The 23,615-nt window shown below is 44.7% G+C and overlaps 1 protein-coding gene across 1 annotated transcript in view; it reads left to right on the top strand.

The window, feature by feature from the left end:
* The window catches only part of Ebf2 (EBF transcription factor 2), a 248,011-nt gene that overhangs the window by 6,372 nt on the left and 218,024 nt on the right, over positions 1–23,615 (top strand). Inside the window, exon 6 of the mRNA XM_004665826.2 lies at positions 4,888–4,956. Within this exon, the coding sequence (XP_004665883.1) occupies positions 4,888–4,956 (69 nt within the window). The remainder of the gene's footprint in view (positions 1–4,887; positions 4,957–23,615) is intronic.

Genomic DNA, 23,615 nt, shown 5'->3' with positions numbered 1-23,615 from the left:
GTCAAACAGAGATCGCTTATCCTTTGCCACACTTTTAAATGTCTTTGTTTGGAGATGTAACCCTTAAGAAAAGAGAAGAAAACCCCAAAGTAGCCCATTGTCTAATGGATGGTATCTACCTATCATTTCAAATAATACTTTCACACTCTATGCATCTGTAGTTAAGGCTGACATTTTTATTTTTTAAGCCCAATCAAATCCTCCTCATTTTATGCTGTTTAAGCAGCCGCATCAATTTTTAAAGCCTCTAGTTTAGTCTGCATTAGTAACACAATATAAAAATTTAATGTACTGTAACTTCTCTGCATTGGAAACCTGGAATTGTGCGCCGCTATTTTCTCCCTAAACTAGAACTTCAAACAAATATTAATTATGGGCAAATAAATGAACCACTCAATGGGTGACTGTATGCAGTGTGTATGTGTGTGTGTGTGTGTGTGTGTGTGTGTGTGTGTGTGTGTGTGTAGGAAAACACTGGGTGTATCTGGAAGGGAACTTCTCAGAGGTACAGATTATTTCAACGGGGGAACCTCCTTTTCCCACACGTGAAATGTTAGTGGTGAGGAGATGAATGGGGAGGTGCCCGGTTCTCAATGACTGGCGCACACACATCCAGTTGTATGGTGTTGATTGGCATACCTAGCTCTTCTGGAAATGGTTTGATGTTTTGTAATCATTAGTCAAAGGCTCATAAATTGGTGTTTAGCTTTGAGGGGGAAACAAAGCAAGGGGGGGGGGATTCAGTAACTTTTTCTCCCTTCCCCAGTTTGTCTCAGCTCTCCTCTTCCCCTCCTCAGTTCATTTTGCCAATTATTAGCAAAGAGATATCTAGGTGTTACGTTGCTGCCAGCCACCCCTGTGCCCTCAATGCTCAGAGGGTTAAAAGATATTATAATTTGAACAGAAGTCGTCTCAAGGCCTACAGCTGGCTAATAACAGAGCTGTATTGAGCGCGAGCAAACCCCACAGCTGTGACTTTTCGCCACAAGGCGCAGGCTAGACAGGGCCCTAATCAGATGGGCCAGCCGGGCAGTGGGGCCAGTGTCTTTATCGGCCAGATGGTGTGAATTTAGACACTTTTGTTATGCAATCGCAGGGAGGAGTTGGGGAGAAGAAAACAAAACAAAAGCCACCATGCTGTGCGCTTATTTGAGTTTGAAATTAGAGACAGATTTTTGAAAGTTGAGGGTTGAATTTTAAAAACCATTTTACAGAGGAGAGGGACACATTAGCTTATCTCAAGCTTGAGTCTGGCTGACTGGACACCCTCTGCCCAGGACTAGGTCTTTATTATTCTTGTTTTTCTTCCCCAGCCATCGTTTATCTTTCTATTTTTTTTCCTCTTTCTGAAAATGCAGGTAAGATGAAAGATTGTGATAGAGATTTCTCACATTCCCCCCATCACCAACTTGTTCTTTTCTTTGTTTCCCTCTCTTTCTCTCTCTCTCTCACTCTCTCCAAAGATTCCGTGGGGAGACAGGGAAGACAAGGCCTGTGAGCAAACAGAGTGTTTCAAGTAGAAAATTCTCCAAATAAGTAGTAGAATAAAATAAACCAAACCAAGCCAGGCAGGGACACAGGGACAACTTTCACTTTCACTCATTAGCAACAAAGGAACACCCCCAGCCCCTGGGGGGTAGATTTGACCTATTGACAACTCAGTTTCCTCTGCTTTTGATTTTGTTTTTGTTTTTCCTACTTTATAGTCATTGTCAGCTCAAACAACAAAACAAAACCAAAACTCTTTGCAGGAACTTCAGACTTAGAGACTTATTTGTTGGAAAATAAGCCTTCAAGCTTTTGAACTTAAGTAGTTGAACCCACTCAGGCCTTCTTCATAGAGCAAGGGGAGACAGGATCGAATTAGTGTCTGAGTGATGGGGAACGTAGTTTCAGAGGGTGTCACGGGCTCACACTGTTTGTTGTGCATACCTGTCTTGGGTTCATTACTTCCCTTGGCTGATACTAACAATGGTAGCCTGAGGACAGACTGTCCTTTAAGAATTCAAATTAAAAAACAAGAATAAAATCTTTTCATGAGATCCTTTTTTTTTAAAAAAAGAAAAACACCAGAATTAAAAAAAATATACAGAACTTATTTTGGCTAACTTAGAGACCCAGAAAAAAAAAATTTTTTTTCTTGACATAGAGTCTCTCTCTCTCTAGCTCAGGCTGACCTGTATAAATCAATGTGTAGCCCAGGCTAGCCTCAAACTTCTGGTGATCCTCCTACCACTGCCTGCTTAGTGCTGCTGACCCAGAAAAATTTTTAAGAAGGACTCAAACATGACAAATATAATCAAATGCTATTGTTTTGAGACTTTTCCTATTCAATACCCAAGTGTCTCTCTATAATTTTTTTGTGCTGGACAGTCACACTAGAGGTCATATGTTTTTTAATATTTTATTTTTATTTGTTTATTTGTTTGACAGAGAGAGAGAGAGAGAGAGAGAGAGAGAGAGAGAGAGAGAGAGAGAGAAAATGAATGGTCGCTAAGGGCCTCCAGCCACTGCAAATGAACTCCAGACACATGCGCCCCCTTGTGCATCTGGCTAACGTGGGTCCTGGGGAATCAAACCTGGGTCTTTTGACTTTTCAGGCAAACGCCTTAACCGCCAAGCAGAGAGGTCATATTTAAGTGTGTTGTTGGTGGAAATAGAGGACTGGCTTCTGTAGTTTCTTGGCACTTTTCTTTGCATGTCATTTCCTTCCCTGGGTTGCTCCTCTACATGCACATTGTGTGACATTGCACCAGGCAGACATTTTTCTCTGTCTTTCTTTTTCTCTGGAGGAAATCCCCATGGAAAGCAGATGAATGCAGCTGAGCCAGTTTGCTAACTTTGGGCCTCCTCAGCTTCCTTCCTCCCCTTACTAAACAGATAGGTACATTCTCACCGTGTGTACTGTTGTAATTAAATTGAACCCCACATTGCACACTTCCTTGGGGTTAGGTTGGCAAGCTAGTGATGCTGAAGGAAGGAGAGTCTAGCTTGGAGGTCTTTGGGTTAACTAGCACGCATGGGTCTTTTGAGACTGCTCTGGATGCATTGCCTGAGCAGCTACGGGCAGTTCATCGACATGAGCCATAGATGTAGGGGCTGGGGAAATGGGTGGGGGGCAGGGAGTCATGGAGGAGAGAGATAAAGGCTTTGGGAGGCTGAGGTGCAGCTGGCCAGCATTTTTATTGGTGTTAGTCTTGGGATAGATTGAAATTTTAAAAGTTAAGACCTAATATAATTTCAAAGGTCAAATATTATTTCAGAAAGTCCCAGTGGCCAACATTGGGTTTTAGGAAAGTTGTGATAATTTTTCTTTTTTTGTTAATTTTTTTTTTTTACTAGCTTGATAAATTTCATAAAATGTCATTATGTCCATTTAATGAACAGGCCTTTAGTTTTACAACCCTAAGGGTGGTGGAATCAAAAAGTTCTAGAAATGTTGATTTGTTCGTTTGTGTTTAATCCTGTGAAAGATCAGAGGCTGTAGACAGTCACCGAGCAAGTCCCGGCATGAGCTGGGCCAGAGCCCCTTAGACTTCTGCTGGCATACTGCTCATCTCTTCTTATACAAACATCATTTGCAAAGGGTGCTTATGGGATCCCATCCCTTCCTAGACGTCAAGCTAGAGACCAGCCTGGAGGCGATCTCAACTAACGCTTTCATTTTCTGGAACACAGAGGCAGAGCTCAGAAGGGTTAACGAGGATTAACTCCTACAAGTCAGGTAGCCATGAGTTAAATGTCTGGAGTCCTGCTTTCCAGGGCAGCCATTTCCCTGTGGCGCTACACCAGCCCCGAGTTACAGGGGAGCCATCACAAGGAAGGCAGCGATGCACAGATGGTCAATGCACACGTTTATTAGAGATCTTCTCCAGCTGGGAGGGGTGGTCCTGACTTTCTCAGAAGCTATGTCAAGGCTACAGGCTGAGTCAACTATACTTGATAGTGAATGGCGTTCACAGAAGCCTGTGGCAGAAGTTGGGGTGTGTGTGTGTGTGTGTGTGTGTGGTGTTGGGTCCCCAGGTTCCTTTGCTCTTCTCACGTTTGTCTATGAAGCTTGGATAGACACCTTGGGGCTGCAGTGTGTGTGCGCTGAGGTCGTTTGGAGTCCTTCCTTGCTGTTGTCCTGACTCTAGGCATTCTTCTTAGCTTGTCAGCATCCCGCCAGCTGTTCTCCAGACACCTTGCACTTTGCAAAGGAGACTTCCGGTGACAGAGAGTTTCCAGGACTTGGAACTTGCATGTATTCAAGTCCCATTTTTGTTTCAAACTTGATGAAAATTATTAGAGCTACCATCTTCTAGCTTCCTGCCTCATTTCCTTTCTATGTTAAGATGTATACCATACTTCTGGTCTCCTTTTATTTGGAAAATGTTGGAAATGAGAGAAGGAAGACATTCTTAGAAGGACATTCAGTTCACCAGAGGAAGCTGGGAGGTCAGTAAGGTTTCTAGTAATATCGGTAGCTACTTTTGGACTATTTTACACATTTTCTTTCCCCTATCTTAAACTATTTATTGGGATACAAAGACCTAAAATATACTTTTATAAAATAATGGAGCACCAGCCTGGAAGTGACCTTGTAGATCTTAAAATTCAACCATCTGTATCTCAGTTACAAATATGGCTCTTGGGAAAGTTGAGATTTTAAGAAATTAACCAGCTTCTGAGTCTCAGGGTGCGCATTTGAATAAGTACATTTTGCCTTCAGGTTCAGATTAAAAAAAAATTAAAATATGGTCACTGATTTTGCCCCAAGCAGCTTATAGTTGTGAGGAGGTCACCTTGGACAGATTCCCTTTCACGAATGTTCTTGTGTCATATGCTACTGTATTTTTTCAGTTTCACAAATTTCTCTTATTCTTTTGATTCCCTCCTCACCCTCAGTCGGTGCTGTGAGAAGAAGAGCTGTGGGAACAGAAATGAGACTCCTTCAGATCCCGTCATCATTGACAGGTAGGGCGAACATGCACTTCTTACATGTTGTTTGGTTTTGACTTCTTTTCTGCGTGAACCTCAGCTCTGAGGACTGATCTCCAAGGACTCGGCTATAAGATTGGTTTTATGTTTTCTATAAAACAAGGAGCTCATACAACCAGAGTTTCCTCAATGCAGCTTTAAATCTTTTCAAGAAATTAGAACTTTCCTTTTAGTTTTTTTTATTCACTTGTTGGTTAATTTATTTTATATTCTTCTTCTTCTTCTTCTTGTTTTCATCTTGTTTTATAACACAGGCCAGCCTTGAACTTGTAATCCTCCTGCCTCAGCTTCCCAACCAAGTTCTGGGGATACAGGCTAGTGTTCAAGATGTCCTTCCCCCCCTCACTTCTGGAGGGTTTTTCGAGGCAGGGTCTCACTGTAGCCCAAGCTGGCCTAGAATTCTCTATGTAGTCTCAGGCTGGCCTTGAACTCATGGCAATCCTACCTCTGCCTCCAGAGCTCTAGGATTAAAGGCCTGTACCACCACACCTGCCAAGACCTTCCTGTTAGAGTATACATCTTGAAGCTGATAGGCATATGCTTTTCCAAGTGAAGAAACTTCATCCCAGTAAGGAGTGTGAATGACAAAGGAAGGTGTGGGCAGCCCTTCTTCCCTCTCTGGTAGTGTATGACCTAATCTTTTCTCTAGAAGCATTGTGCCCCAAGTTCAGTGGCATATTATTATTATTATTTTTTTAACTGTGCTTGGTGATTGCTGCTGGGCTGGAATGCTATCTGCTCAGATTCCCGTGAAGGGGCTTGACAAGCGAGCGTGATCACTGAGGGAGATCCCTTCCTACCACAGAGGAGCATGTTCTGGCTTCTACACTGAGTCCAGAGTGGGAAAGATTCTCTGGGACAAGATGCTAATTCACTGAAATGCGATTTAGGCATTCTCAGCTGTCTGTTTTTGTGATTGGAGACAGAACTTACAAGCCAATGAAGAAATACCAAATTAACTTCCAGCAATCATGTAATTTTTTAAGAAACCCCATATTCCCACCCCTAATTTTTTCTCTTTCGTTAAAAAACGAAATAATTCCCCGTTGCTTCTTTCTTTGGGTTTTCATGTTTCTAGCCAGGTCCTGAAATGGATTGGAGAGCCCACGGTCTCCAAAGTTGTTATTCCAATATTCCAATGAATTCTCAGTTGGGAGAATGGAACCTTTGGCATTCTTCCCAGAAAGCCAGCTTGCTTTCTTCATGGAAAGTATAGCATAGCTGTAGAAATCGAGGAGGCTGGAGCTCTGATCCTGTCCTAACTCCTGACCTTGGACAAAACACTCGGCATCTCTCTTCTTCAGTGGTCAAGGGATGGCTGGAGGGTGTTCCCTGCCCCTCTAGGCCACAAGAGGTGACAGAAATGTCCACAACAGCTTGCAGTGTTCTCGAGATGCCAGGAGGAGATGATAGGCAAGTGGAAAATGTTTGCTGGGTGTATTTGGTACCTTTGCCATTTTAGGGAGCTGTGTAGGGCTTCTCTGATATTTGAAAATGCAAACTTAAATATATTGCTATAAGGACTGTTTGAGGTCTTTTACCTTCCTTATTTATTTATTTGCAATGAGAAAGGGGGGGGGAGAGTGGGAGTATGGGCTTACCAGGGCATCCTGCAGCTGCAAATGCACCCCTGTGCATGTACTGCGGAATCACACACCCAGGTCATCAGGCTTTGTAAGCACGCGCCTTAACTGCTAAGCCATCTCTCCAGCCCCACCTTGCTCATTTTTATAGATGATAAACAAAACAAAAACAAAAACAAAAATGGAGCTGCTGGGCATGGTGGTGCATGCCTTTAATCCCAGCACTCGGGAGGCAGAGGTAGGAGGATTGCCAAGAGTTCAAGACCACCCTGAGACTACATAGGGAATTCCAGGTCAGCCTGAGCTAGAGCAGGACCCTACTTCGGGGGGAGGGGGAGGGAAAAGGGAAGGCACACACACACACACACACACACACACACATACACACACACCCTGGAGCTGCAGAGGGGTGCCATGGCTTGCCCAGCTGGTGGGACAGAGCTGGCGCGAGAACACAGTTAACCTCACTTCTAGACTCCTGCTCCTTTCACGGTCACATTACAGTCTCCCAGCGTGCTCTCCTCTCCGCTGACTGCACAGGGCATCATTTCCTTCCTTCACAGGATGCCCTTGGGATCCTTTGGGAACTGGGATCAAATGAGACCAGCCTTGATGCAGTTCTTGTCCTTCTCAGCATGTAGACCACATTCCTTTTCCTTCACATCGTCTTTTCCTCTAACCCTAGTTCCCCTTTCAGGGACGCTCCCTGGTCTCTTCTTGTGAAAAACACCCGTACACCGGCTGGCGCAGCGTTTCTGAGCTTCACAGTGCTATCCCGCACCTTCCAGTGCAGAAGCACACACCCAAATGACACTGTACTTTCCCAAGTTCCTACTTTAAAGAGCTGCGAGTAACCCACATCCACGGATCAACCCAAACATGCTTGTGGCGGTACATGGCCCGTGCACGAACGTGCTGCTCTTTTTATGTCCACGGGGAGAAAAATTTTGCATATTAGACGTCTCCATGGCTTGTTCTAGAATGCCTTACATTCTTCAAAGAGGCTGGAAATTGTGCTCCTGTTGCATTTTATGGAGTTTCATGTGAAAGGGTGCTGGCTAACGCTAGGTCTTAAGAAAACCCATTTCAGGAGGTAAGGAAATGGCTCAGCTGGTAAAGTGCTTGGCATGCAAATATTAGGGGCCTAAATTCAGATTCCCCAGAGCCCGCGTAAATGCCAGGCATAGTGGCGTGTGCCTACAACCCCAGCACTTAGGAGGTCAGGACAGGTGGATCCCTAGGGCAAACTAGCTAGCTATTCTAAATGAATCCATGAGTTCTGAATTCAGTGAGAGACCCTGGATCAATAATCAATCAATAAATGAGGTGGTGAGTGATAGAGGGAGCCACCAGACATTGCCCTCTGGATCCAAGAGCACCCATACACATACATGTATCCACATACCCATGAACACACCCCCCACACACATGGTACATACACAAAAAGAAGCCCCATTTTGTTATGGATATATGTATTTGCTCTCTTAGGTATTATAGGGCTGTTGCTTGCAGGCCTCGTTTCCCTGTCAGAACTTGGTGTTGCTGCCCTCACCCCCCATGGGTGTGCTCGGTGTGTCTTGGTCTTGCTGCATTCATGCTCAGAAGCAAGGCAAGGTTAGAGCCAGCTTTCTGAGGGATGAGGGTAGGCGGGGCTTGTATTATCTAGAGGTCTGGCTCTGGAGTTCAATGCCTGCCAATGTGGAGGTGTCATATTCCCTTATGGAGGACCAAATGGGTGCAACGTAGTCTATTTCAGGTTTTCTCTGAGTAAATCTAGAACACCCTACTTTTGCTTTTCTCCCTCAAATACCAGCTAATTTACCTACTCCCCTTCTCATCCAACCTTAGCAGGTGTAGTTAATTTATACCACCTCTCTTCGAGTCTCTCTCTGTCTCTCTTTGATTTCTTGAGGTAGGGTCTCACTCTAGTTCAGGCTGACTTGGAGTTCACTATGTAGTTGGAGGGTGGCCTTTAACTCTTGGCGATCCTCCTACCTCTGCCTTCCCAATGCTGGGATTAAAGGCATGTGTCACCATGCCCAGCTTTTTGAGTCTCTTCACAGCACAGGCACACCCCACTCTGGTTCAAGGAAAGGCTGTCCACCCCCTTGGATTCGTACATGTTTGTGGTGGTGGGGTGGGGGGTAGGGAAGGCTTGAGTGACGTTCCCAATCTTTTCACTTCCAAGGTCCTCTTTGACCTTTGCCTTAGCCAATTCAGAACTGCAACAAAACAGTATTGATTTGGCTAGGATTCCCTCTTTATGAATCAAAGACATATAATGGAATGAGGAAAAAAAATCTCAACTCAGACATGCTTTTTTTTTTTTTTTTCATCACCAATGGTCAGTTAGAGCTTTTGATAAGAATGAGGTGAACATGTTATTACATGAGGAGAAGGGACTTCACATGGTCACATGTCTGCAGGTACACCATTTCCAACAGGTTGCCCAAAATAGGAAAAATAGCTTTTTCCATCTTGTGTCTCCTGCATTGAAAATGAATGGCTTTTACAGTAGGGCATCTCCCATTAGGAGATTATTATTATTATTATTTGAGGCAAGGTCAATGGACTGGCCTTTTTTATGTGAGAGAGTGAGAGAGAGAGAATTTTCACACCAGGGCTTCCAGTCACTGCAATCCAACTCCAGACGCGTGTGCCACCTTGTGTGCATGTGTGAGCTTGTGTCACTTCATGCGTCTGGCTTACATGGACCTGGAGAGGTACACATGAGTCCTTAGGCTTCCCAGGCAAGTGCCTTAACTGCTAAGCCAGCTCTCCAGCCCTTGCATTACTTTTCCCGTTCAACTAATGTGGGTGATTTCAGTATTGAACCTGGGTCATCAAACTTTGCTAGCAAGTACCTTTAACCCTTAAGCCATCTTCCCAATCCCCCTTTCAGCATCAATTTGCAAATTCTTGGGCAACCATGTTCTTCTCCAAAGAAGTCAGGCCAACACGTAGGCCAGTAGAGCTTGCTGCTGTGTCAAGGATCTGCAGCAGTGAAAACACACATTTATAGGCAGGAATAAGGATCATGAATTTCAGCATAAAATTTCAAAGTGCTTATGTAGAAAAACATAGCAAAATGCTATATAATATAATACATAGCATAACGTAGTATTATAACCTAAGTCGTGACATAGCAACGTAACATAACTATATTTCTTTTACACTGCTGACCAGGCACCTGACAGAAATGACTTCAAGGAGGACAGATTTATTTTGACTAATGGCTTGAGGGTGTACAGAGAAGGCATGACTTTGGGTGTTATTGTGGTAGTTGGGGTGAGTGGCAGCTGCTTGTGACATGATTCTCCCCTCCCATCCGAAAAGCAGGAAGTCGAGAGACTTCATCGGGGAATTGGGTGGAGCTGTAGCTCTGTAGTTTCACCTTATGTACCTGTCGGTGACGCCCTACGTCTAGAGGGTTCCACTACCCCCCAAAACACCACCACCAGCTGGGGACCAAACACACGAGCCTGTCGGGGGGTGGAGACATTTCACATTCAGGCCACAACAGTAACAAATAAACAAAAAATGACATCTAATCCTTCCTGTGGTTTTCCAGTTAGATTTTGACTGGGAAGATCTGTGTGATGATTCGTAGAAATGAAGGGTCTCAATCTGGTTTCCATTTGTGGTTCCAAGGGAAGCCCTAGACCAGCCCTACTTGCTACAGGCAGAGCTCTCCAGACTCTTCCTTCAGCCTGGGAGTGTCTTCCGGATGTCTGCTGACACTCTGAGGCTATGCACAGCCTGGTGTCTCCCAGCACAGGGATTTGAGGGATAGTCTCTCTGGTGTGGGAAAAGGAAGAAGGCATCTTATGTCTTTCAAAAGTTTCATGAAAAATCAGGTGGGTGAGGAGGACAAAATGTTCTTTTGAATATCTGTGGCCTTACAGGGTATTTTCTGCACTAAGGACAGACCCGACCTGTTCCTCATGTGCTGGACACCCCAGGCTTTTGGACTGGAGCGTTGTTCTCACTCATTTCTGGGCTCTTTGCCCAGGAGGATAATTGGATTTTTTAATATGTATATTTTTTATTGACAACTTCTATACTTACAGATAACAAACCATGATATTTCCCTTCCCTCCCCCACTTTCCCCTTCATAACTCTGCTCTCCATCATATCCCCTCCCTCTCTCCATTAGTCTCTCTTTTAATTTTATCTCATCATCTTTTTATTCAGGAGGATAATTTTAAGTGCTGATGTACTTTTAAAAAAACGTATTTTTACTTTGTTTATTTGAGAGAGGGAGAGAGAGAGAGAGACTGGGAGAGGGGGAAAGAGAGAGAATGGGCACGCTAGGGTCTTCAGCCTTTGCAAACGAATTCCAGATGCATGGACCATCTTGTGCATCTGGCTTATGTGGGTCCTGGGGAGTCGAACCTGAGTCCTTTGGTTTTGCAGACCAGAGCCTTAACTGTTAAGCCATCTTTCTAGCCCTACTTTTTTTTTTTTTTTTTTTTGCTGTATTTCCTTTTTCAAAAAGTCAAATGAGGGCTGGAGAGATGGCTTAGCAGTTAAGCGCTTGCCTGTGAAGCCTAAGGACCCCGGTTCAAGGCTTGGTTCCCCAGGTTCCACGTTAGCCAGATGCACAAGGGGGCGCACGCGTCTGGAGTTCGTTTGCAGAGGCTGGAAGCCCTGGCGTGCCCATTCTCTCTCTCTCCCTCTATCTGTCTTTCTCTCTGTGTCTGTCGCTCTCAAATAAAAAAAAAAAGTCAAACTTGGGCTGGAGAGATTGCTCAGTGGTTAAGGCCCTTCCTGCAAAGCCTAATGACCTGGGTTTCATTCTTCAGTCCCCCATAAATTCAGATGCACAAAGTGCCACATGTATCTGGAGTTAGTTTGCAGTGGCTGGAAGTCCTGATGCACCCATTCTCTGCTGTCTTCTCTGTTTCTCTGCTTGCAAATGTATAAACAAACATTTTAAAAAAGTCAAATAAACAATAGAATGATTGGAATTTAAAAGGTTTCCTCTAAAAATATCTGGGGTTTAATGGCCCACAAGGAGTCTTTCTAGTTTCTTTCCTTTTCATACATTTTTAAAAATTGTGGTAAACTATATATAACATAAAATTTACCATAAAGTTTGCAGTTTAGTGATGCTAACTAGATTGTTGTGTTAATTTCATTGAAATCCATCCAAAGAACACCGTTTGACCGTACCATGTAGGAGCTCCGTATCCATTAAACAACTTCCCACTTCCTCCTACTCCCTGCCCTTGGCACCCACCATCGTACTTCCTGTTTCTATGAATCACACGTACATGGGATCACACACTCTGCTATTCTGCAGCTGGCTTATATCTTCAAGGTGTCTCCATGTTGTTGCATGCATAAGAATTTCCTTTTTAAAGATGAGTAATATTTCACTGTGGGTATAGACTACCATGTTTTGTTCATCAACCTGGGCTGTTTGGACCTTTGTGCTATTAGAACCAAGGCGTTGAACATGGGCATGCAAATATCTGTTTGAGTTCTTGCTTTGCATTTTGCTTGAGACCGAACCCAAAGGTGAAGTGGCTGGATCACATGGTAACTCTATGTGCAACTTTAAAAAATTTATTTATTTATTTATTTAACAACAGAGAGTTGGGGAGGGGGAGAGAGAGAGAAAGAGAGAGAGATAGGGAGAGAGAGAGAGTGAGAGAGCACACCAGGGCCTTCAGCTACTGCAAACAAACTCCAGATGCATGCGCCACCTTGGGCATCTGGCTTTATGTGGGTCCTGTGGAATTGAACCTGGGTCCTTTGGCTTTGCGGGCAAGTGCCGTAACCACTTAGCCATCTCTCCGGCCCTTTTGAACTTCTTGAGAAACCATATCCTCCTCAACAGCACACAGACATGACTTGCAATTCCTTTATATCCTAACCAGTAATTGTGATTTTCTGTTACCTCTCTCTCTCTTTTTGGTAACGGCCATCACCGTGGGTGTGTTTCATTGAAGTTTTCTCCTCTGCCATCCTGGTGGGCACCGTCACCAGCTGCTCTCAGTTCTGTTCCAGGCTTCTCACTGGTTCTTTCCTGCTTCCTAGGACAGCCACATCCTGTCTTTGACTGCTTTGTAGCCTGTTCTCTTCCTTGGCAGTGCATGCTTGGACCCTGTGTCCTCTGCTGTCCTTCTCCTCCTTCTTCCTGTGTGTGTGTGTGTGTGTGTGTGTGTGTGGTGTGTCTGTATCACAGCACATGTGTGGTGGTCGGAGGCCAATCAATCTCCGGACGTCAGTCCTCTCCTCCTGCCTTGTTTAAATCAGGGTTTCTCTTGTTGTTTGCATCTGTAAATGCCAGACTAGCTGGTCCCATGAGCTTAGGGATTCTCCTGGCTCTGCCTCCCATTGCTATAGGCATGTTAGGATTACAGATGTGAGAGTTACTTACATCTGGCTTTATGTGTGTTCTGGGGTTCTAAATCTGGGTGGTCAGCCTTGCTCAGCAAGTGCTTTTAAGCCATGGAATCATTTCCCTAGCCCCTAGTGTTTTGTTTTTTTTTTTTCGAGGTAGGGTCTCATTCTGGTCCGGTCCAGGCTGACATGGAATTCACTATGTAGTCTCAGGGTGGCCTTGAACTCATGGTGATCCTCCTACCTCTGCCTCCCAAGTGCTGGGATTAAAGGCGTGCGCCACCACACCTGGCTGCCCCTAGTGTTTTATTCCATTCCTGTATACACACACACACACACACACACATACACACATACATATATATGTATACACACATATATAAATGTATACATATATATATATATAATATATATATATACACACACATATAAATTTATAAAGTACATATATATATACACACACATATATACATATATATACACATATATAAATTTATACATATACATATATATACACACATATATAAATTTATACATATATATATGTATATATGTATAAACTTACTTGCAAACAGAGAGAGAGCTAGAAGAGGCACAAAGAGAATGGGTACTCCTCGCCCACTAGCCACTGTAAACCAATTCCAGATGCAAGTGTCACTTTGTGCATCTGGGTTTATGTGGGTACTGGGGAATCAAGCTCTTGTCATTAGGCTTTGCAGGCAAACGCCTTAACTGCTCAGCCATCTCTCCAGCCCCTTACTCCTCTCTTTGGCGTGTGCTACGTTTCTTCTGTCCACTACTGTTTGTGGGACAGGAATGTCTACAACATCACTGTGGGCCGGGCTGGGAAACTCTTATTGCATATGCATGTTTGAGAATATCACATCCATCTCAGGTGTGGGAGCTTTTGTCTGTGTTAATTTATCAAGTGAATCTCTTCCATCTTATGGAAATCCATTTCTTTTTTAAAAAACTTTACTGTTATGTATTTATTTGAGAGAGAGAGAGAGAGAGAGAAAGAGGCAGAGAGAGGGAGAGAGAGAATGGGCATGCCAGGGCCACCAGCCACTGCAAACGAACTCCAGATGCATGTGCCCCCTTGTACATCTGGCTTACATGGGTCCTGGGGAATTGAACTGAGGTCCTTTGGCTTTGCCGGCAAACGCCTTAACCGCTAAGCCATCTCTCTAGCCCCATGAATCCATTTCTTATTCTGCTTGCTATCCCATTGTCCTTTTCATTGTGGATAATCACTGTATTTGAGTTATAGATTTGTGTCTGCAGTCCTGGGTCACCTAGACAAGTGTCCAGGTTGCAACCTCTCTTTTCTTTGCCCTAGATGTGGGCAAGCCAGGTAGATTAGTATGCCACTCCTCCGAGCATAACCATTTCTCTCATGTTAAGTTGCACTCATTGGGAGCTGGATATTGTGCAAAGCAATTTGTACTAATTAAGTAACATTAATTCTTCTTCCCTGGTTGATAAAAAGAAGATCTTAATTTTAAGACGGGTGTGGTGGTGCACGCCTTTAACCTCAGCACTCGGGAGGCAGAGGTAGGAGGATCTCCATGAGTTCAAGGCCATTCTGAGAATACAGAGTGAATTCCAGGTCAGCCTATGCTAGAGTGAGACCCTACCTCGAAAAACAAACAAATAAATATTTTCAATTTTATGCAGAGGGAAAAAAAAAAATCAGTTTTAAGGAGTTAGATAACTCAGCCAAGGTCACATAGCCAATTTCATTGATGAAATTGAAATTTAGTCAACTGGTAGAAGTCACAGGGAGAAATATTTTGGCAGAGTAGAAGGAAACACTTCCTAGACTTCAGAGCTGCTGAAGATAGAAAAACTAGGCATGATTGGGGGGAGCAGTGGAGGGAGAACAGGGATGCAGTGGCCATTTCTGGTTAGTGACATGTTATCTGAGGGTGTTTGACATGCAGCCGTGTTGCAGGTTTGGTGCCATGTCAATTTTCAGTACAGCAACTTGACAACAGAAGGGCTCAGGGTTCAGTTCTGAAACTGGGCCCCAAATCAGTTATTAACCAGCTATTTAAATTTACAGAGTGGCTGGAGAGATGGCTTAGCAGTTAAGGCGCATGCCTGAGAAGTCAAAGGATCCCAGTTCGCTTCTCCAGGTCCAACATTAGCCAGATGCACAAGGGGGCTCATGCGTCTGGAGTTTGTTTGTAGTGGCTGGAGGCCCTGGTGTGCCTATTCTCTCTCTTTCTCTCCCTCTCTCTGTCTCAAATAAATAAATAAATAAATAAATAAATAAAAATAAAATCTTTAAATTTACAGAGGCCATGAGCTGCCTCGGTGAGCCTCAGTTTCCCATCAATAAAATGAAATACATTGGCTTAATGGGTGATCTTTGTTTTTTTTAATTATTTATTTTTTTATTTGAGAGCGACAGACACAGAGAGAAAGACAGATAGAGGGAGAGAGAGAGAATGGGCGCGCCAGGGCTTCCAGCCTCTGCAAACGAACTCCAGACGCGTGCGCCCCCTTGTGCATCTGGCTAACGTGGGACCTGGGGAACTGAGCCTCGAACCAGGTTCCTTAGGCTTCACAGGCAAGTGCTTAACTGCTAAGCCATCTCTCCAGCCCATTAATGGGTGATCTTTATATCATCTTCCAAGTCTAATTTTCTTTCAGTTGAGAACCCATATTTGAGTGTTCAGTATGCTAATTCACTATCTTTGCCTATCAATGATTTATAGGGACCATTAATATGTATACCTTTTCTGGCCAGTGCCTCCATCTCCAGAGTAGGGGATCCCAACGTTGGGTAGATGTCACAGAAGCCTAGTCTTGGGCTATTTTTTGGGGTGAGGGGAGATATGTGAAAATTTCATTCATTAGAGGGGATTTCGACTTTTCTTACTAAAAATGTACCAATAATCTATCCTACGTTTAGTTCTTTCACGCTTTCCTTTTGTTTCTTAGGGAAGCCATTTCAGGCAGCTACAGGTTGTGGGGGGAGGGACCCTGTTACTTCAAGTCTAGAAAAGAAATGTCACTGTGGGTTGAGGCTCTTTACTGGATAACAGCTTGAGATGAAAAGGAGAAGATAAAGAGACAAACTTTCCTTCAGGACAATGTCTTTTGAGGCTGGAGACTTGGCTCTGTTGGTAGACTGCCTGCTTTGCGTGCATGAATGTCTTGGTTCCATCCCCAGCACTACATAAGACAGGGGGTGGTGGTGCATGCCGGTAATCCCAGCACTCAGGAAGGGGAGCAGTAGGATCAGAAGTTTAAGGTTATCTTCAGCTGCATAATGAGTTCAAGGCCAGCCTGGATTACATGAGGCCCTGTCTCAAAAAAAAAAAAAAAAAAAAAAAAAAAGGCTCTCCCAGGCAGTGTTACAAGCTTATGTTGTTATGGGTTATTTATTTATTTATCTTTAAAGTTTTAATTTTATTTTAGTTTTTTTGGTTTTTCCAAGGTGGGGTCTCACTCTTGCTCAGGCTGTCCTGGAATTCACTATGGAGTCTCAGGGTGGCCTCGAACTCATGGTGATCCTCCTACCTGTGCCTCCTGAGTGCTGGGATTAAAGGCGTGCGCCACCATGCCCAGCTAATTTTTATTTATTTATTTATGGGGGGGGGGATGGACCTGCCAGGGCCTCTAGCCACTGCAAATGAACTCCAGACATGTGTGCCACCATGTGCATCTGGCTTACATGGGAGCTGGAGAATCAAACCTGGGTTCTTAGGCTTCACGGGCAAGCGCCTTAACCACCGAGTCATCTCTCCAGCCCTCGGTTCGTTATTTTTGGTGTTGATTTGTTCGTGCGTGTGCGGGGCGTGAACCCAGGGCCTCCCAGATGCTGAGCATCTACTTCATGCCTGAGCTGCACCATCTACCATGGGGCCAGTTTTCAGATCTGTGTTCATCCCGCTTAGCTGACCTGCTTCTCACTAGCGCTTTCGTGTCCTTGACAACGGTCTTAGTCATCTACGCATGGGTTCATCCCCTCGTTCATTCACCTAGTTGGTCCTGTGTGTTCAACTATGAAGCAAGTGTCTGTGAATTCCTGACGGGGGAGGTCCAGCAGGGCACAGCACCGGCCTGCTTCCTGCTGTCATTAGCATGTCACTTCCCTCACCACACAAATATGGACACACAAACTTAAACGTGCTCTAAGGTGAGTGGATGGTAGATAGGTCCTGACTGCCTACATTCATTGCCTTTTTTTTTTCCTCCATGAAGTCACTGGTCTATTACCCAAGTTTTTATTGTTTCTTCCTTTGACATAACATTTCTACCTGCAATATCCACCCCAAGTTCTCAGTTAATACAAGTCCTGTCCTTTTTTAAAAACCTAGGTCTGTGCCGGGCCTGGTGGCACACGCTTTTAATCCTAGCACTCGGGAGGCAGAGGTAGGAGGATCACCGTGAGTTCGAGGCCACCCTGAGACTCCATAGTGAAGTCCAGGTCAGCCTGAGCTAGAGTGAGACCCTAACTTGAAAAACCAAAAATAAAAAAGTAAAAAACCTAAAAAAAACCCAGGTCCAATTCTTCCATCTTAGTGATTTAATTTTTTGTTTGTGTGGGATGTCTGCACATATATGTTCCCTTGTGACACCCCATGTCCCTTGTGGCTCACTTGTGGTGGGGTGCACTCACCTATGGCGGCCAGAGCAGAAAGTCGGGTGTCCTGTGTCATCTATTCTTCCACTCATTCTTGTTTAAGCTGGGTCTCTACGTGTGCCAGAGCTTTCCATGTTTTCATAAGCTCTGGTAATTTCTGATCTCTGCTCTCCATGCATGGCACTGGGGTAATAGGCATGTTTGACCACACCCAGCTATTTAATGCTAGTTAATGTGGGTTCTGGAGATTTGAACTGGGCTCAGGTTCCCCCCCAGGCCCTCATGTGTGTGCGGAAGCATACATAATAACTGAGTCATCTCTTCAGTCCAGCTGTATGAATTCTTACAACTATGGTCTTTCCACTTGACATGTTTCACATAGACCTGGTTTTGATTGGATGTATGAATATCAATTATTGTCTTATAACCCATTTGTGTTTATCTTACTTTCCCAGCTCCCTGCATTGTAATTCTTAGATATTAGCTACAATAGGTCATTTGAGACTCAGTTCCAGTACAAATTATTTGATGGTGTTAATTATACTGCCTTTCTTTTTGAGTTTTTAATAAATAGATAAATTAATTGGGGGGGGGGGAGAAAGAGAGCGTATGGGCATGATGGGGCCTCCTGCCCTGCACTCCAGACATGTGTGCCTCTTCGTGCATGTAGCTTTACATGGCTGCTGGGGAACTGAACCTTGGCTGGCAGGCCTTGCAAACAAGTGGCTTCAACCACCAAGTCATCTCTCCAGCCCCACTCTTTGAGTTTTTGTGTTAAATAAAATTAAGGTGCCCACATGATACATGACCGAATAAATGCCTCTGAGTGCATACTGCTAGAGGTTGGACCTAGACCTGGCACATGCTAAGTTATTCCCCCCTTTAAAATTTTTTTTAAATCTATTTACAAGCAGAGAGTGATAGAAGAGACACAGACAGAGAGAATGGCATGCCATGCAAGTTCACTGCAAGTGAACTCCAGACACAGGCTCCATTTTGTACATCTGGCTTTACATCATAACTGGGGGATCAAACCTGGGTCATTAGGTTTTGCAGGTAAGGGCCTTAACCTCTGAGCTATCTCTCTGTCCCCAAGGCAACTCCTTTTGCTACTGAGCTACATCCCCAGTCCTTAATGCTTTTAGAAAGCAATAGCAGGTGTGGCAGTCAGGTTTGCATTGCTGGCAGCAATCACTCGACCAAGAGCAGCTTGTAGGAAAAAAGGTTTATTTTGGCTTATGGTTTCGAGGAGATGCTCCATGATGGCAGGGAAAATGATAGCATGAACAGAAAGGGTGAACATCACCTCCCAGCCAACATCAGGTGGACAACAGCCACAGGAGAGTGTGCCAAACACTGGCAAGAGGGAGCTGCTGTAACACCCATAAGCCTGCCTCCAACAATACACTGTCTCCAGGAGGCTTTAATTCCAAATTGCCATCCGCTGGGGACCTAGCATTCAGAACACCTAAGTTTATGGGGGACACCTGAATCAAACCATCACAGCAGGGCTGGAGAGATGACTTAGCAGTTAAGGTGCTTGGCTGCAAAGCCAAAGAGCCCAGGTTTGATTCCCCAGGACTCACGTAAGTCAGATGCACAAGGTGGCACATGTGTCTGGACTTCATTTGCAGTGGCAGAAGGCTCTGGCACACCCATTCTTTCTCTCCCTCCTTCCCTCTTTCTGCCTCTGTTATATAAATAAATAAAATATTTTAAAAAAATCAATAGCAGAGGCTGGAAAGATGGCCTCATTGGTAAAGTCCTTGCCATCTAAGCATGAGGACCTGAGTTCAGATACTATGTAAAAGCCCAGCTCGGTGGCCCATGCTTGCAATCCCAATGCAAGAGAGGCAGAGACAGAACGATCACTGAGGTTTGCTGGTTAGCTAGTCTAGCCAAATTAGGGAGCTCCAAGTTCAGTGAGAGAGCTTGTCTCAAGAAGTAAAGTGGAGAACGATTGAGGAAGACACGCGACATGGACTTCTTGCCCCCACATACATGTGCACACATGTGCTCTCCCACATGTGGAAACACACCCACCACTACATATACTCATGCAAAAAACCATAGCAATTATCACCTTCATAGCATTGTCTGCGTAGTGGTTTGGATGTTACAGATATTCAGTATTAATTGGCAGATTAATTTCTGACTACCAAGGCTCGCAGAGTCGTTTGCCAGTTCATAGAGGGACTGTCCTATAACCACACACATTTAACAGCTGCTCAGTCATCTTACCCCTGGTGAGAGATTAGTATGAAATAATTCCAAGTATGTATATCTAGGATTGTAAAGTAGAATGAATCTTTACTTGTTCAGGAAATACTTCTTGAGGGTCCATTACATCACAGACTTTACAAAATACTCTTTAAACATGTTGTTTTTATTTGTTTGAGAGTGACAGATAGAAAAAGAGGGGGAGAGAGAGAGAGAGAGAGAGAGAGAGAGAGAGAGAGTGAGAGATAGGGAGAGAATAGGCACTCCAGAGCTTCCAGCCACTGCAATCGAACTCTAGACACATGTGCCCCCTTGTGCATCTGGCTAACGTGGGTCCTGGGGAATTGAGCCTCGAACCCAGGTCCTTAGGATTCACTGGCAAGCGCTTAACCGCTAAGCCATCTCTGCAACCCCCCAAATACTCTTAATAGGAAGGCTGACCACCCACACTGCTCTCCCTTCCAGAGTTGGTTATTTAGGTAGAAAAATAAAGGCAGAGACACAATGATGCAATAGAGAGAAGGCAAGTGCCTCAAGAGAGCCAGAGGTGGAAAACTGCAGGACGTCTGAAGGGTGGAGGTGATGCCCACCTTGAAAGAGTGGATGTGGGGTGATGGTAACTGGCTTATACAGACTTGATGTGAAAGGGCAGTCCAGGAGGAACGTGTGTAGGAAAAGCCCTGTGAGAAGGAAGGTGCTCCCTGAATCCACTCATAGGTTTAGAGGTACATATGTGTAAAGGGACTTCAGTAAGAATATTTGGAAACATATTTGGGGGATGTTCTACATCCATGGAAAAGTACTTGGACATTTATTTTCTTTCTTCCTTCCTTCCCTCCCTCCCTTTTCCTCTCTCTCTCTCTCACTTTCTGTCTTTTGTTCTTTCGCTTTTTCTCTCTCTCGTTCTTTCTTTTATTTCTTTTAGAAGTAGGGTGTCACTGCACTCCAGGCTGACCTAGAATTAGTCTCACGGTGATCCTCCTGCCTCAGCCTCCGGAGTTCCAGGATTATTTTCTTGACAACGGAAGAGATAAAGGACGTTGAGCCACGTGGTTTCACATTCAGGTCCTCGTTTGGAGAGAGAGTAGATTGGGCAATGGGGAGGGGCAGAAGAGAGGGACCTATTAATAGAGGGTGAGGTTTGTTTCCTTGCCAGATCCTCCAGTGACAGTCACTGGAGGTGAAAGGTCGATTTCCTGCCTCTGCAGCCCCTATCCCCTCCCCCAACACCTCCACCCCTGCAAAGCTTCTGCCGGTGTTACTGCTCGTCCCCCAGAGTACACGTCCCCTTTGTTCACTCGGAAGCTCCGATCCTTTGCAAAGAGCTGCTGTTACGCCATCTGGCCATCTGTGAATTTTTTAGTAGCCTGGATGTCTGCGAGACGGCAGAGATTCCAAGCTAGCATTCAGGTCATTTGTACGTAATTCTTCAGAAAAGAGGAGCTAATCCAATCACCGATTCCTTACTAGCCTTCTTCCTTTCAAAGGATTTGCCCAAGTTCCCACATCAATTTCCAGTGAAGGCAGAGGGCCTTCCGGATATGAGAGGTCACTCGGTACAGATCGTGTTTTGCTCCAGGTTCCAGATTCTTCCTTAGAAAATCTGTGATGTGACCTGATAGAAGATTTCCCAAGAAGTGGGTGAGTCAAGAGGAGAACAGAGTCCCAAAATGGCGCTGTCTGCCCCCAAAGAGATAGGTTATCTGTTTCTAGAAAATGTATCTCCTCTCTAACGCTAGCTGGCTTTGGGGTGGAAAAAAAGTCATGGAGCTCAGAAGGATGATGGTGGAGAAGGCTGGGAAGAAAGCCCAGTGGGAGTGCTTGCTTAGCATGTTCGAGGCCTGGGGAAACACCAGCAAAAGATTTGACGAACAGCTGGGCGTGGTGGTGCACGCCTTTAATCCCAGCACTCGGGAGGCAGAGGTAGGAGGATCGCCATGAGTTCGAGGCCACCCTGAGACTACAGAGTTAATTCCAGATCAGCCTGGACCAGAGTGAGACCCTACCTCAAAAAACCAAAAAAAAAAAAAAAAAGATTTGGCGTGGTGTAGGTGTTGGGGGAGGAACGTGGGGGAAGGAGTCACAGTTCCCACTACCATCAAACAAAAGTAGGGGGCTGGAATGATTGCTCAGCAGTTAAGGCGCTTGCCTGCAAAACCAAAGGAACCAGGTTCAATTCCCCAGGACCCATGTAAGCCAGATGCACAAGGTGGCGCATGTGTCTGGAGTTCCTTTGCAGCAGTGAAGACTCTGGTGCACCCGTTCTCTCTCTTATAAAAAAAAAAAAAATTAAAAAACCCGATTTCTAGAAAAGCATCTACTTCGTTGAATGTAGTTTGCAGAGCCGTGAAATTCAAAGATAAATAAAATGTGTGTCCACCTCGGGGGAAAAAAAAAAAAAAAAACAACCCAAAAAAGTGAGAAGCCATCAAATTTTTGTTTCTAGCTATACTTATTAACCAGTAACGTTACTACTATATTAAGTACTCAAGACAAAAATAACATTTAAATTAGGTGTGTGGGTGCACACCTTTCATCCCAGTACTTGGGAGGCCTACATATGAGTATTGCCATGAGTTCGAGGCCACCTGAGACTATCTAGTGAAGTCCAAGTCAGGCGAGGCTAGAGTGAGGCCCTGCCTTGAAAAACAAAAACAACGAAAGAGTGGGGCTTGGGACATGGTTGTCGGTGCAGCACTCGCTGAACAAGCGTGAGGGCCCATGAGCCTGCATCCCTGGCGCTCACACAGAAGTGGCACAGGCCTGTCACCTCACCCCAGCCTTCAGGAGGTGGGGACAGGGCAAACTGGCCGCAAGACTAGCTGAATTGGTGAGCTCCAGGTTCAGTAACTGACTGTTTCAATAAATAAGGTGGGGCTGGAGAGATGGCTTAGCGGTTACGACGCTTGCCTATGAAGTCAAAGGTCCCAGGTTCGATTCTCCAGGACCCACGTCAGCCACACGCACAAGGGGGCGCAAACGTCTGAAGTTTGTTTGCAGCGGCTGGAGGCCCTGGCATGCCCATTATCTCTCTCTCTCTCTCTCTGCCAATTTCTCTCTCTCAAATAAATAAAAATAAAATATTAAAAAAATAAATAAGATGGATAGTAATAGGAGTCATTTGGCATTGACCACTGGCATCCATATGCACATGAATATTCACAGATACCCATATACATGAACATGCGTACACACATCCATGCTATACACACACATGTAAATACACAAAAATGTTGTAAGCCCATATACTTACCCATAACGAACTTCTAGAACTTCCAACCATTTACATTTCTTTTTTTTTTTTTTTTTTGAGGTAGAGTGTAGCCCTAGCCCAGGCTGACCTCGAATTTACTATGTAGTCTGAGAATGGCCTCAAACTCATGGCAATCCTCTTACCTCTGTCTCCCGAGTGCTGGGATTAAAGGCATGTGCAACCACACCTGGCTTTTTAAAAATAGTTTTTATATTTGGGTCAATGGGGCTAAATAAGTCCTTTTGGGCCTGATCATTATTGCCAATTATTATCATTGTGTGTATAGATGTGTGTATGTGCATGTTTGTGTTAAGAGTCCCGCTGTTCATATGCCCTGGCATGCGTGTGGAGTTTAACCTTTGGGTTGGTCCTGGATTTTCCATCTCATTTGAAGCCGAGTTTCTCTCTCCTGATCTTGCTTTGCTGTATTCTTTGGGGTGCTCTCCGTGTCTCCACCTCCCTGTCAGCATGCTGGGATTATAGGAGCCCCCCACAGCTCCATAGCTTCTGGCTTTTTTTTTTTTTTTTTTTTTCCTGAGGTAAGGTTTCACTCTAGCTCAGGATGACCTGGAATTCACAGTGGAGTCTCAGGTTGGCCTCAAACTCACGGCGATCCTCCTATCTCTGCCT

Source organism: Jaculus jaculus, chromosome 12, assembly GCF_020740685.1.
Source record: "Jaculus jaculus isolate mJacJac1 chromosome 12, mJacJac1.mat.Y.cur, whole genome shotgun sequence".
In the NCBI taxonomy this organism is placed as follows: domain Eukaryota; kingdom Metazoa; phylum Chordata; class Mammalia; order Rodentia; family Dipodidae; genus Jaculus; species Jaculus jaculus.
Note: the sequence above shows the minus strand (reverse complement) of the source record. Positions and strands in the feature narration are given on the sequence as shown.